The 13,943-nt window shown below is 44.0% G+C and overlaps 1 protein-coding gene across 1 annotated transcript in view; it reads right to left on the reverse strand.

Annotated features, from left to right (window-relative positions):
* LOC103268572 (disrupted in schizophrenia 1 protein-like) overlaps positions 1-13,943 on the reverse strand; it is a 250,557-nt gene that overhangs the window by 212,090 nt on the left and 24,524 nt on the right. The window contains exon 6 of the mRNA XM_021716617.1: positions 1,059-1,247. Coding sequence (XP_021572292.1) covers positions 1,059-1,247 — 189 coding nt within the window. The remainder of the gene's footprint in view (positions 1-1,058; positions 1,248-13,943) is intronic.

Raw genomic sequence — 13,943 nt, forward strand, 5'->3', positions numbered from 1 at the left:
CTTCTTAAATAATCATACTTTGAAAGTGTACACATTTATTTATATACATATATTTCTTTCTCTTTTTGGTAAACAGTATTTATTTAGGAACCGTGATACACTATATATGACCTCTGCCTTCCAGCAACTTTCAGTCCCTAGGGGAAATGAAAAGGCATACATACATGCACACATGGACACATACACATGCCTGTGCATGCACACACACACACACACACACACACACACACACACACACTCTGCAGGGTCTTTGTAAATAAATTTGTGCTACTTAATCTGCCTATGAAATAGATGTCATTCTTCTCATTTTACCAGTGGAGAAACAGGCTCCAACATCTACTATATTAAAAATCTGAATTTACTTTTAAAAATCCCGTTCTGTATATTCAAATCAGAATCACCAGGAATTTTTATTTTTTTAAAAGTAAGTTTTTACTATCTCAATTTGAACCGAACCAGCATCTTTTGAGACTACCTCTCAGGGTGACCTCAGTCATTCTCCACAACCGGAACAGGAAAGAACACAAGAATGCTTTAATACCACCAACAAGCAGACACTTCAGCTAGCAGCACTGACGTCTTCTAGACCCTTCTTCCTGGGGAAAGAAGCTCTCAGAAAAGCACACACATAAAAGAGCCACTTCATGGTCTTTTCTCAATTTTCTCAGTCAGCCTGATTTAGTCTGTGATTGTGCAGACCGGAAGACTGAGCCAAGAGACAAAAGGAAGATAATTGTCAAACAAAGAAAATGCTTAAAACCTGTGCCAAGGGAGAGACTGCTCTCAATAATCACAAGGCCATTAGCAAATGCGGGGTAGAGGAGGGAGAAAAACAGAAAAAGAAAAGATGTCACATGTGACTATCAAAACAAAAGCTGACAAGTAATTCCACCCCGCTTGCCAAGGCGCCTGCCAAAAACGTCTCCCAGGAAAAGGGCCATGTGCTCCACGACACCCTGCACAGTGACGTTCACATGAAGCACAGAATGGTCTGCCCGGTCACGCAACACAACACATATCATGAATATCCCACCAGGCAGCAGTTGTGCACTACCTACCGTAGGCAGTTTCCTGGTGTTCCAGTTCTCTTCTCAATCTGCTGTAATCTTCTTGAACACTTCCCAGCTTTTTGACATTCCTGGAACTCAGCACCAACAGCTTGTTGAGGAGTCCCTCCAGCCCTTCTCTCTCGGAGGTTAGCGATCTAATCTCCTCCGTGAGGTCCTTAGCTGTACAGAAATGGTTTCCTGCAGCCCATGGTGGGAGAGAAGGAGGGAAAACAAGTTTTACAGCATCCGCAAATATGAAAGGTCTGGCAGCAACTAACATCCCCTCACAGCACAGGTAAAGGAACTGAACTTTGCAATTACATACAACTTATTTAACTGCCCTCTGGAGAGGAACTTGAAAAAATATTATCTTCCTTAAGCTGGAAACCCCCCCCCAGTCTCTTATCATCGTATTCTTAATTCTGTTTTAGGGGTACCATCAGCTAACTCATGTTCTGTGAAACATAAGGACACAAAAATGTCCCAGGGGAACCCAGGGAAGCCACGATGTGTCATTCAATTCAAATATCCAGACGTGCAAGAAGTGACATATTACAGTAGGGTGGAAAGGGACTAGGCCTGGAAATCAGACTAGACCTCAATTAAAATCCTAGCCTCAGCCGGGCTCGGTGGCTCAGCTTGTAATCCCACGCTTTGGGAGGCTGAGGTGAGTGGATTGCCTGAGCCCGCGGGTTCGAGACCTGCCTGGGCAACTTGGCGAGACCGCATCTCTACAATAAATCAAAAAATTAGCTGGGTGTGGTAGCGCACGCCTGTAGTTCCAGCTACTTGGAAGGCTGAGGCGGAAGGATCACCGGAGCCCAGCAGGTCGAGGCTGTGGTGGCCGGGAGTGGGCACTGCACTCCAGTCTGGGCGACAGAGTGAGACTCCGACTCAAAAAAAAAAGAAAAAAAAAAATCCGAGCTTCCCATTACCCAAACTGCATAATCCAGAGCAAAGACATTAGCACATCTGGGCAAACTTCTAGAAAATGTTATCATAATAATACTTGAACCATAAGTGACTGCAAGAATAAACCAGAAATTCTGTAAAGCACTAAGCAAAATATATGGCAGGTTGAATGCAACAAGGTTGCAGGAAGCAAGGTCAATATACAAAAATCAATTGTATGTTGAAATATTAACAACAAAAAATTGGAAGATTTTTTTAAAAAACAATTTATACACTATTTAAAACTTCAAAATAGTTACTGATAATTTTTTAAAATATGTGCAAAAGCTCTACAGTGAAAACTATTTTTTAAAAAAATGCCAAGAGAAATGAAAAAAATTAGAAAAATATCCTATATACATACACTGATAAACTTAATATTGCTAAGACTTCAATTTTCCCCAAATTGATTTAATACAACCTCAATCACAATTTCATGAGATTCTTTCATAGAAATGTGTAAGCTTATTCTGAAATTTTAGAAATAATGCAAAGATTTGGACACACCAAAGCAATCCTTAAAAAGTTAGTTTTGACTTTAAGACTGACACAGAATCCATAAATCAAGACAGAATGGCACTAGCATATAGATAGATAGACAAACAGATCAATGGATTAGAATAGACAGTCCAGAAATGGATCCACACTCATCAGTCAACTGATTTTCAATGAAAATGGCCAAACAAATCAATGAAGAAAAGAAAGTATTTTTAACACATGGTGCTGGAACCTCTGACTCTCTCTGTAGAGAAAACATTAACCTTGAGTCATACCTCAAACCACACACAAAATTTAATCAGAGCTGAATCACAGGGCTAAATGTAGAAATTAAAAAATATAAAGTTTCTATAAGAAAATACCTTACTGACCCTGGGATAAGCAAAAACTTTAGCTAGGTCACACAAAACACCAACTATGAAAGAAAAAAGTTGATAAATGGACTTCATCAAAATTACAAACTTCTGCTCATCAAAAGATACATTAAGAAAATGAGTAGGCAAGTCACAGACCTGGAGAAGATATTTGCTACACATACATCTGACATAGGACTTAAGTCCTACAACCTGACAATTAAAGCAAAAATGTCACTGAAAAACGGGCAAATTACTTAGCCATTTTGCAAAGTAAGATATACAAATAGCCATCAAGTATATGAAAAAGTGTTTGACATCATTAGTCATCAGGAAAATGCAAACTAAAACCATAGAGATTCCACTATAAGCCCACTCAAATGGCTCAAATTAATTAGATAGAAAATGTCAACATTGGCAGGGATATAGGGCAACTGGAATTCTCAACATGTAAAATGACACAGTCCCTTTGAGAAAAGTTCTGCCAGTTTCTCATAAAGTTAATCCCTTTAATCCAGCAATTCTACTTCTATGTATTTACACAAGAAAAATAATAACGTGTTTATTTATAAATATTTATAGATATTTATACTTGAATGTTCAAAAATATTTATACTTGAATGTTCATAGTAGCTTTATGTATGAGAGTCCAGAACTGAAACTACCTGAATGTCCATCAACAGTTGAATGCAAAAACAATAAGAGTATTGCTACACAATGAAAGACTACTCAGCAATTAAAAAGAAACAAATTCTTCATAAATGCAGCAACATGTATGTATCTTTAAAAAAAAGACCCAAAAGAGTGCATGCCACATGATTCTATTAAGTTCCAGAACAGGCAAAATTAATCCATATTAGAAGATACCAGAACAGAGGTCATCTGGAAAGGAGAGATGATGACAGAGATAACGTTTCTGAGTGATGAAAATGTTCTGTATCTTGAGAGAGCTGGTGGTAAGAGCAGTGCTAAAATTAATAGCACTGTATGCCTAACCTGTATATTTCACTGAATGTAAATCATACCTCAATAAAAAAGGGGAAAAAATGGAAAATTTTCAATATGAAAATTAAGCTAATAAATATACCACATTAACGAGTGCCATGAATAACAGTTACTGTTATTAGAGGGCCCACCATGCTTCCTAAGAATACATTGTAACCATAATCAAAATAATAGATACAAACCTTCTCTCCTTAAATCTCACCACAAGAAAGTTAGGTTAAAGAGAGATAGGCTATACCAATAGTATCTGTTCTGAGATGTGCTTTTTTTTCTGATTTTAACATCTCTGAAAGAGGAGTATGTCTTACAGTCACTATCAGCCAGGAGGTGATCAGGATGCAGTTATTATAACTTAATTTTTATTCTTGGTGGCCATTTACAACCTTCTGTTGTTTCAATGTACAAATGATCTCAGGACCATTTGAGTTCAGGCAGCTGGCTGAAAACCTTCTGTTGATATGGTTTGTAAGGTTAGGAAGACACCAGCATTTAAAACTTGAAGAACAGTGCTATCAGCTTAGCAGAAAATCTAAAGAAGACAGGAGTTCGATTTGGGGGGGAAAAATAGTCACATCATCAATAGCTTCAATGTTGCAGAGGATGTGTAAGAAACATGAAACTCAACATCTTGGAGACCAAATGTGTTTCAAAAGACTTAGACTTTGAATATAAAAACATTTTAGGAAAACCTTAACCAATTTATTTTCCTTTGTAAACTGTGATGTGAGATTTTTTAAAAAGCCTAAATGTAGCTAAGGAGCTAGTTCAATAAGTATGAAATAAAAATGTGAAGCCATAGAAAACATTGCATCATTGTTTAATCGACAGTAAATTTTTTTCTTGATAGTATATGAAATAATGGTGCTTTTCATGTTCACTGAATCACATATTGTTATCTCTACTCTACAGCTGAAAAAACAGAGATCTAGAAAATGAAACAATCCTGCTGAAGATACATAGCAGTAACTTCACAGGGCAAGTTTCTAAGTCAAACATAATTCCGGTACCCGCTCCTCTTAAATACTAAAGTGTGCTGTTTACTTCTTTATTCTTATTTAATAGGCAGATCTCAAACTGATAATAAACGTTTGGGCCGGGCTCAGTGGCTCAGACTATAATCCCAGCATTATGGGAGACCGAGGGGAGTGAATTGCCAGAGTCTGCGGGTTCGAGACTAGCCCGGGCAACTTGGCAAGACTTCATCTCTATAATAAAATAAAACATTAGCCGGGCATGGTAGCACATGCCTGTAGTTCCAGCTACTCGGAAGGCAGAGGCAGAAGGATCGCCGGAGTCCAGCAGGTTAACGCTGGGGTGGCTGTGAGCGAGCCATTGCACTTGCTCCAGCCTGGGTGACAGAGTGAGACTCCAACTCAAAAAAAAAATAAAAATAAAAATAAAAAAATAACTGTTTAAAATGTTATAAAATGTTTTCCCACTGTAAAGGCATTCTGAACACTCAGCACATATCACCTGTCAACTGAAACCCATGGTTTCCAATACCATGCTTGGATGAACGTCTTTCTGAAACTCTGTCTACACTGTGTATGAGGCAACATGGCAAACACAAAAGAGGAGACAGCACTGCCTCTGCTCTCCAAGAAGTTTCCATAAAATAAAGGGGATAAGATGCATTGCAAAGAATAGGCAAGCACACACTAGGAGGGGCCAGAGGAGAAGAGAGATTATTCCAGAAGGGGAGACTGAGGCAGATTTTGGGAGGGAAGAACATAAGATTTCCAAAAGAAGAAATGGGAGCCCGTTTACAGAGCAAAAGGTGGGTGGAGATGACCCCAGTGAAGACTAGACTGACAAGGAAATTGGCTCAAAACGGTAGCACCCAAATGCCAAGAAGATGGGTTTGGAGCCTTTTAGGAAAAACCAACGAAGTCCACAGGAGAGAAGACTGGACATCCACGAGCTTCAAGTTTTAAACAGAAACATAACTAAAACCTCCCCCGGATTGGTCATTTCCATCCTGGACCAAGCCAGGGCAGCTGGGGGTGGGGCCCCCGACAGCATGCCACAAAGAACCTCAAGGGACCTCAGGCTTGGGGAGCTTGCAGAAGGGCCAGCCCCAGAGAAAGGACTGCCTTGGGGCAGGGTGGCCACATACACAGTGTGGTGCCTTCAAATGTCCCTTCTTCGGCCGGACTTAGAAGTCCCCACCTTTCTTCTGGGCCACACTTTCAGGTGAGAGAGTCAGCGAGAGGTGGGAATGCCAACTATGTCTCCAGAGACACCAGGTGGGACACACCAGGGGGTGCCATGTCCTCCTGTGAGCAGTTCATGAAAAAATGGCTCTAGAAGCAAATCAGAAGACGCTACACATACAGAGCAAGTGCCAGTACAGAAGGTTTGCTGGAAATACCCCGCCCCCAATCCCTTAAGCCCTGGCAAGCCCTAGAGACCAGCACCCTTAATGAAACCTGGGAGAGATCATTCATTGAAACCTGGGTCCCTTCTTTGATCCTGGAAAATGCACAGTGAGAGAAGTGAAATGTCTTATAGGTGCAGAATGAGTGTGAATGTCCAGCAAGACAGTTCACCTCAAAACCCAAGCCATGATAAAATGCTACACTGCCCTCAGTTAACATTTCATAAGCATTCTGACCTCAGACCCAAGCCCACAAGATAAACCTTGCTTGATGCGGCAGCTCTCTGTGACTGCTGAAACTGACCAGGAGTTCGGTGACAAAAATTCAGAGATGTCAACACTGATACCTGAATTAAGTCCCATCAGAGAGCTGTGAGCCCAGTCTCCAGAACTCTGATGGGCCCTTTCCCAGTACCATGGGAGAATGTGTGTGGACATGCGTATGCCACCCTTAGCATCCTGACGCACCTATACCTGCCTGCTTTTCAGCAAGGGAACAGAATTGGGGTATCCTCAGAGGTTTTTATAAAGCACCTGTGAATATATTTGATTCTGCAAATAACACAATTTAAAGCTCTAGGTATATGCTGAAGCCAAAGCCAATTTGCTCGCTCTGTTCTTCCCAACTGTACTTATCCTCAGCATCTCTGAATTCAAATATATACCCCCTCTACTTCATGGAACCTGGGGGTCACTTCGATCAGTTCCTACTTCACCTGAGTATATTAGTCAAGTGTCCAATTTGATAAATCGCAGTCCTCCCAGTACATGAATTGTCTCACTGTCTTCTCAACAATCCAGGAGAGGGGTGTCTCCTGATGGTGGTCCTTGATTTCCAGTTGAAGAAACCCAGACCCAGAGGGTGACCTTGTGAGGATCACAAAGCTTTAGAGCTCTAAGATGCCATGGGAGGTTGCTGACATTGAACTTGGTTTTTCTGATTTCATGTCAACAAGTGCCTTAGTCAAAACATGGGCACGAATCATCCATAAAGTGAAGAAGCAAGCTAGGAGAGGGGCATGAATCCTGTCATTTAGGCTGGTGTGCAGTGGCACGATTAGAGCTCATTGCAGCCTCGAATTCTTGGGCTCAAGTGATCCTTCCACCTCAGTCCTCTCACCTGCCAAGTGCTCGGGCCTTGTGGTGTCTCTCGCCTGTGGGGACACCTCACAGATGGTACCTGCCTGAGCCCATAGACATTTCAGTTTGTAGCTGTTCTTCTAAAATCATCCACTTTTACCAATTCATATTTGAGCTGTACTTCTTTACCAGGAAAAAAGAAATAAAGCCAGCACTGAAAATAATCACACCCTGAAAATATTTGAGTTCACCATTTATCCTATATGACACCAGATCTTTCAGGGAACCATAAGCTCAAATGCAAGGCTAGGCAAGAGCTTGCCCTTGTCTTTTAGAGCCTCTCACTGATGAAGTCAAGGCTACCCACCTGCTGTGAGCTTGGACAGGCTAAACAAAAGAGAAACTGAGGCAGCAAACAAGCACCAGCCAACTGCTCCCTGCTCCCACATCTTCAGCTGCGATTTCCCAGTTTTTTCTGTTTTGTGGATTTCTTCCAGTTACCATGGTTTCCTGAGACCACCAAAGCACTCCCTATAAGCCTCATGGGCTGGTTTTGCATATCCAACATCTTAGATGGCCACATATTTTGTAGAAGATGAGGGGCAATATAAAACCAGACACATAAGATTTTACCTAAAACATGGACTGCTTCTAGGAGCTTGAGAAAATGAGGTACCTGGGAGAGTCCCGACCACACAAAAAAAAACAGAACTCTGACCTACAACCTGCAGCAACCTGCTCAGGAAACCAACCTCCTATCAACAACAACAACAAAAAATCAGGTTGAGGCAGGAGCATCACTTGAAGCCAGGAGTTTGAGGCCAACCTGGGCAACAGAGTGAGACCACATTTCTAAAATTTTTTTTAAAATTAGCCAGGCATGGTGGTACGCATCTACAGTCCCAGCTACTCAAGAGGCTGAGGTGGGAAGATCACTTGAGCCCAAGAGTTCGAGGCTGCAATGAGCTATAATCACGCCTACTGCACACTAGCCTGACCTGAGTGACAGAAGGAGACCTCATCTCTAAAATAAACAAATAAATAAATAAAAATGACACGGGAAGCCAGCCCTGCTCTAAGTCAGACCTGTTGGAAGCCAGATTGCCACTTGCAGCAACAATCCAGGAAGCTAAACAATAACTTCTGTGACAAGTGATCTAATATGTCCAGGACCTTTTTCATAAATGACAGCTTTCCTAATTTTTGTCCTTGATTCCAATTCAGGATCAACCAGAGAAAACCAAATACCGGTGCAGTGGCTCACGCCTGTAAACCTAGCATTTTAGGAGGCCGAGGTGGGAGGATTGCTTGAGTCCAGGAGTTTGATACCAGCCTGGGCAACACAGGAAAACCCTGTCTCTACAAAAAATAAAAAAAATTGGCCAGGTGTAGTGTCACTCGCCCGTAGTCCCAGCTCCTCAGGAGGCTGAGGCAGAAGGATCACCTGAGCCCAGGAAGTTGAGACTGTGGTGAGTCATGACTATGCCACACTCCAGCCTAGATGACAGAGTGAGACCCTGACTCAGCAAAAAAGAAGGAAGGAAGGAAGGAAGAGAGAAAGAAAACCAAATAGCACATAGGAGGCCCGATTCTAGTAACTCATTCCAGCAGCCACCCTTCAGTGTAACCTGAAGTCATCCCTTTTTCCCACTAAAGTGTTCCTATTTCCCTGCCTGCATGTCTCTACCAAAATCAAGTGATGGCCTCTGACTCCCTTCCTGTAGCAAACTCTGAATGACAGCCTTTGCGTGTTCTCATTGGGTAGGTCTTTATTTTCACACTGGATCAACATCATCTCTGAAAAGCATTCACTGTTGTCTCCTCTAGCCATTGACCTAAATCATGGACTTTTAGAGAGGCAGGGAAGACAGCAAAGAAAGGAAGTTTACGAGTTAACGGTCCTAAACACTGTCTCCCCCGAGGACTGTGTTTTTCGGCCACATGTGGAGCTGTCTCCTGGATCGCTGTCATTCCGTCTCAGCTTCCCTACAGCTGAAGACACAGCAGCACCCAGTGCGTTTGGCCTCAAGCACCCACCCACTCTATACTGGGAGAGTCAGTGGTGCAGTGACCACCCAGAACACAGGCTCATGCCTCGGTGGCCTGAGCTGCCCTCTTCAGTCATATACAATGTCTAGAACCCATTTAAGGATTTTTTTAAAGCATTTAATAGCTTGGTGTATAATTAAAAGTTATTTAGATACAATATATTTTATTTTACATTATACCACTAGGGGTTCTATTACAAAGTTACCTTTAAAGACAATTTTAAGTAACATTAGTAATATATAGCCTGGCTCAGTGGCTCAGCCTGTAATCCCAGCGCTTTGGGAGGCTGAGGTGAGTGGATTGCCTGAGCCCATGGGTTTGAGACCCGCCTGGGCAACTTGGCGAGACCTCATCTCTACAATAAATTTAAAAAAAAAAAAACTAGCTGAGCGTGGTAGTACAAGCCTGTAGTTCCGGCTACTTGGAAGGCTGAGGCAGAAGGATCACCGGAGCCCAGCAGGTCGAGGCTACGGTGGCTGGGAGCATGCCACCGCACTCCAGTCTGGGCGGCAGAGTGAGACTCCAACTCAAAAAAAAAAAATTAGTAAGATATAAGTGAAATTCTTACTTTTCCTTATTTAACAACTAGTATGGCCTATTTAATTTACTCTAAATTAATTATGCAATAAAAGGATATTTTCTTTAAAAAAATTGAAAATGTTATACATTTATTGTTTGGATGCCAAAGATTTATTCAGAAGAAGATGGAAATTTAAATACATGTTTCTAAGTTTAAAAATATTTTCACTACCTGGTATGTGAAATTTATTCATTTTGTGTTTATCTAGAAAATCTAGTTTATTTCTAGAATGTTCTTAGTTTCCCCAAAATCATAAATTAAAAGAGAAGATTTCAGGCTACCATTTAAATGCATGTGTCTGCAATAAATGTGTTCAGGGTATAGATAGTCTTTATTCTCTATAAGTGAAATGTCAAGTTGGATAGAACAAGCCTTTTAAAAACAAAAAACAAAAAAACTGGCTTTTGGAGTACCAGAGGCATCTTGATATGCTATTTAAAAATAAGTGATTATCTGAACTGCTTGCTCCTTTGAAACAGATGACAGGAGGGCGAGTGAGAAGAAAAACACACCACAAACTTAGGAGAGAGTCAAAGATAGCCAGCCTAATAACCAGACAGAGGTCTCTGCCAGACATGGGAAGACTCCTCCACCAGGCTGCTCATTGGCCAGAGAAGCCCACCTGCTGGGCTGCCAACTGGTCCTTGTAAATTCTAAGGCAATTAGAATTGCCTAGCGACAGTGTGATGAGAAGGACACAGCTGCCCAGGCATTAGAGGCAGAACACCACACCCAAATGGCTCAAGCCAGTGGCCAGAGGCAAGAACTTAGAGGCACCTTTCTCGCCTACAGACTGGGCTCCCTGCTTTCCCATGGCTGCCTCTAAATGGACCACTCAGGCATTTGTCTGAAAATTTATGGTGGCCCCCACCCTATTCTTTCATACATACTGCTAGTTTGACATCTCTCTCTCTCTATCTCTCTCTCTCTCTCTCTCCCCCCCTCCCCCCTGCTCAGGATCTGTAAGAATCTTTGAACTTGTCTCCTATTGTGGTGGTGTAGTATATTTGCACCCTCCATCTGAAGAACCAGGGGATGCCCCAGGCTGGGATTTCCCTGGGATTCAGGGAAGAACACAAGGCCAGGCAAGCTCAAACTGGACACGAGTCAGATAAAAGCCACAAGTGCACCTTCCAGTATAAGCAAGTTTCCCATGTGAAGGACCCCTGGTCACAGATCAGACAACCAGGCATTAAGCCATCTGCCAGGTTGAAGAAGTATTTGGTGAAAGGCGCACTATACGCACCCACATGCAGCTCCCCTTCATTTCCCATTAGGGTACGTTGCTAGATTTTCTGGGACTGGAGCCCAATTTAGCTGGGAGCTCTTGAAACAGACAGCAAGGTGACTTAAGCAAGGAAGCCTCTCAGCCTCAGCACATGTTCTAGGACAAGGAAAAGGTGAGGGGAGAGGAAGATCAAAGGGCTGCTGCAGAAGGTGCCCCCAGGCCAGGGGCATCCGCAAGACTGCAGACAGGGCGACCCGTGCACGTGCGCATCAGGTTTGGCACTCCACACAGGTGTGGAAAGGTATGACCCGCGAGCCCATTTGCTGGAAGTGAACAGGGCAGTCAGCTAACCTCTGGCTGGTGCCGTGCAGTTCAAGCCCTTAGAACACATCAAAACCACCTAGAAACCACTGTGAAGGTTCCCACATCCAAGCCAATCCCTAGGGACACTGGTTGAAGGAATTTGGGGCAGGGGCCCAGGTACCAGTACTTTTTGAGTTCCACAGATGTGCAGTCAGGGTGAAAACCACGAGTCTGGAGGCTGTATGAATACAGAGCTCCTCTAACACGTACAGAGAGTTATACCAGGGCGAGACACTGAAAGCCCTTCCATCAGAAATGGAAAGAAAAAAGAAATACAAAGATGGGCAACAGCCACACTGCCCGTTTAAAGGGATTCCAGCAAGCTTATAACTAAGCCCAGGGCTGCCTCTGGCATCTGGACCAGCTTGGGTGCCCTGGCTATAACTCCCTTTTAAAAGTTTTTCATAGCTTTTATAGACTACTTAAGACGACCCTTCATCTTGTGCCAAAATAGCAGGGCTATGTTTGTTTAGCTTAAAGATTTGCAGGGCCAGTTGCTAAAAAAGGTGAGCGAGAAGCCTGCCAAAGCACAATGAGGCCATCGTTGCTGGCCAGTGACTGCGGACGGTGTTTGGCGTCCAGAAGCTCGCACGTCAGCCAGCTCCAGTTACAGGACAGAGGACAAAGTAGATGAGACAGACCAGGCCTAGGGTCGAGAAAGGTGATGAGAAACCAGACAAAGCAGGCTAAGGGAGGGAGGTGTGGAAACAACAGACTCAAGGGACCAGAAACCAGCAAGTGAGGATCTGTTGACTAGAAAACAAATTCTTTTACTGACGGTCTCCCAAGTGCCAGGAATTAGGCAAAGCCCATGGGAGAAAAAAATTGCAGGCTGACTCAACATATGGACCAGATCAATAATAAGGGCTAACTCGAGCAGGCAAGACTGGAGCAGAAGAGCTAGCAGGATGCCAAGATCAGAGCAGCCAGGCGTGCGAGAGCCAGCATGAACCCCGCCCGCTTCAAGGGTCAAGCCTTGATCCTAGGGCAGGAAAATGGCTGGAGCATGACAGACACACATGAAGACAGCAGTACCAATCAAGTCACAAAGCACCAGCGGAGGCAGATCCCAGTTACAGGTTCTGGAGCTCCATCCAGGACCGTGGCTCAGAACAGCGCAGACCCGGAGTCCAAGCGGCCAGCGACACGTAGGAAGGATGCTTGTTGCTCAGCCTCAGACATGGGAACCGGAGGAGGGTGGAGAACCCACCAGCGGTGGGAGGGAGGGAATGGCAGGCAGAGGGTGGAACCGGATGTGAGACACAAACGCCCATCACCAGAGGTTCATTGGTTTGGAAAGTTCCAACAGAGCAGTAGAGAAGGAGACAGGCCTGGGCTTCTGACAGAAAAACCGAGTCAGCCACCGCCACCGCTCGCTATAGGAGCACCGCACCTCGGCTCTAGAGGGGTCAAGGCCCTCCCCTCGCTCTGCCCAGGGAAAGGGACCAAAGTAATGCAGTCTGGGGCTGGAGGTGGAGCTTTCGGTGAGGGTAAAGAGCCAGGACCCCGAGAGCAAAGAGCCAAGGTCTAGGCTGGATTCCCTTTCTTGTGATTCCTGCTCTCACTTCCTTACCAGGCAGCTTGTTCAACAAATGGACCTGCCCTCTGTAGCAGGACCTAGATTTGGCCCAGGGGAAAGAGGCCTGCTGGGGCAGTTAGGTCAGGTCTATTGCAGGCCTTGGGAAGGTTCTTCTCCTTGGCTTGTTTTCCTGGGCTGGATTAAGCCATGGCATGGACTAGTCCTTCTGTGCTAAGTTCAGTTTGGGGCCCAGCTCAGGGAGAAGACCCAGCAGGAATCTCAGGCTTTTTTTTTTTGAATCGGAGTCTCACTCTGTTGCCCAGGCTGGAATGCAGTGGCACGATCAAGACTCACCGCAGCCTGGACCTCCTGGGCTCAGGCGATCCTTCTGCCTCAGCCTCCCAAGTAGCTGGGACTCCAAATGTCACCACTGCACCAGGCTCTCCCAGGCTTTTGAAGTGAAAACTGAAAACCAGACAGACAGATGAATCCTCACCACCTACAAGTGCCCCGGCCTAGTTTACCAGGCAGAAGACTGCACAGGCATTGGGGCCAAAGCTACCTCGTAATAAGGGATGTCAATGCCACTGCCTTTTTGCTACAAGTACGCTAGCCAGGAACCTGCAGCACTGAGTGATACTGGTCAAGGAGTCACCTCCTGGCCAAATCTCCTCCCACTCAGATGCATGGCTATCCCTAGGTAAGCATATATTCCCTCTATGCGAGAAGACATCACATGTATTCATAGGCTCATGTACCACATTATTCTAATTCACTGCCTCAATTCTTACAACCTAATGTGTTAGGTGTTACTATTATTAGCTCCATTTTATAGATGAGAAAACAAGTCAAAGCTAATAACTCGCCCAAGATTACTCAGCCAGGTCATCA

This window comes from Carlito syrichta, unplaced genomic scaffold (assembly GCF_000164805.1).
Source record: "Carlito syrichta isolate Samal-C Ts95f unplaced genomic scaffold, Tarsius_syrichta-2.0.1 Scaffold308849, whole genome shotgun sequence".
Lineage (NCBI taxonomy): Eukaryota > Metazoa > Chordata > Mammalia > Primates > Tarsiidae > Carlito > Carlito syrichta.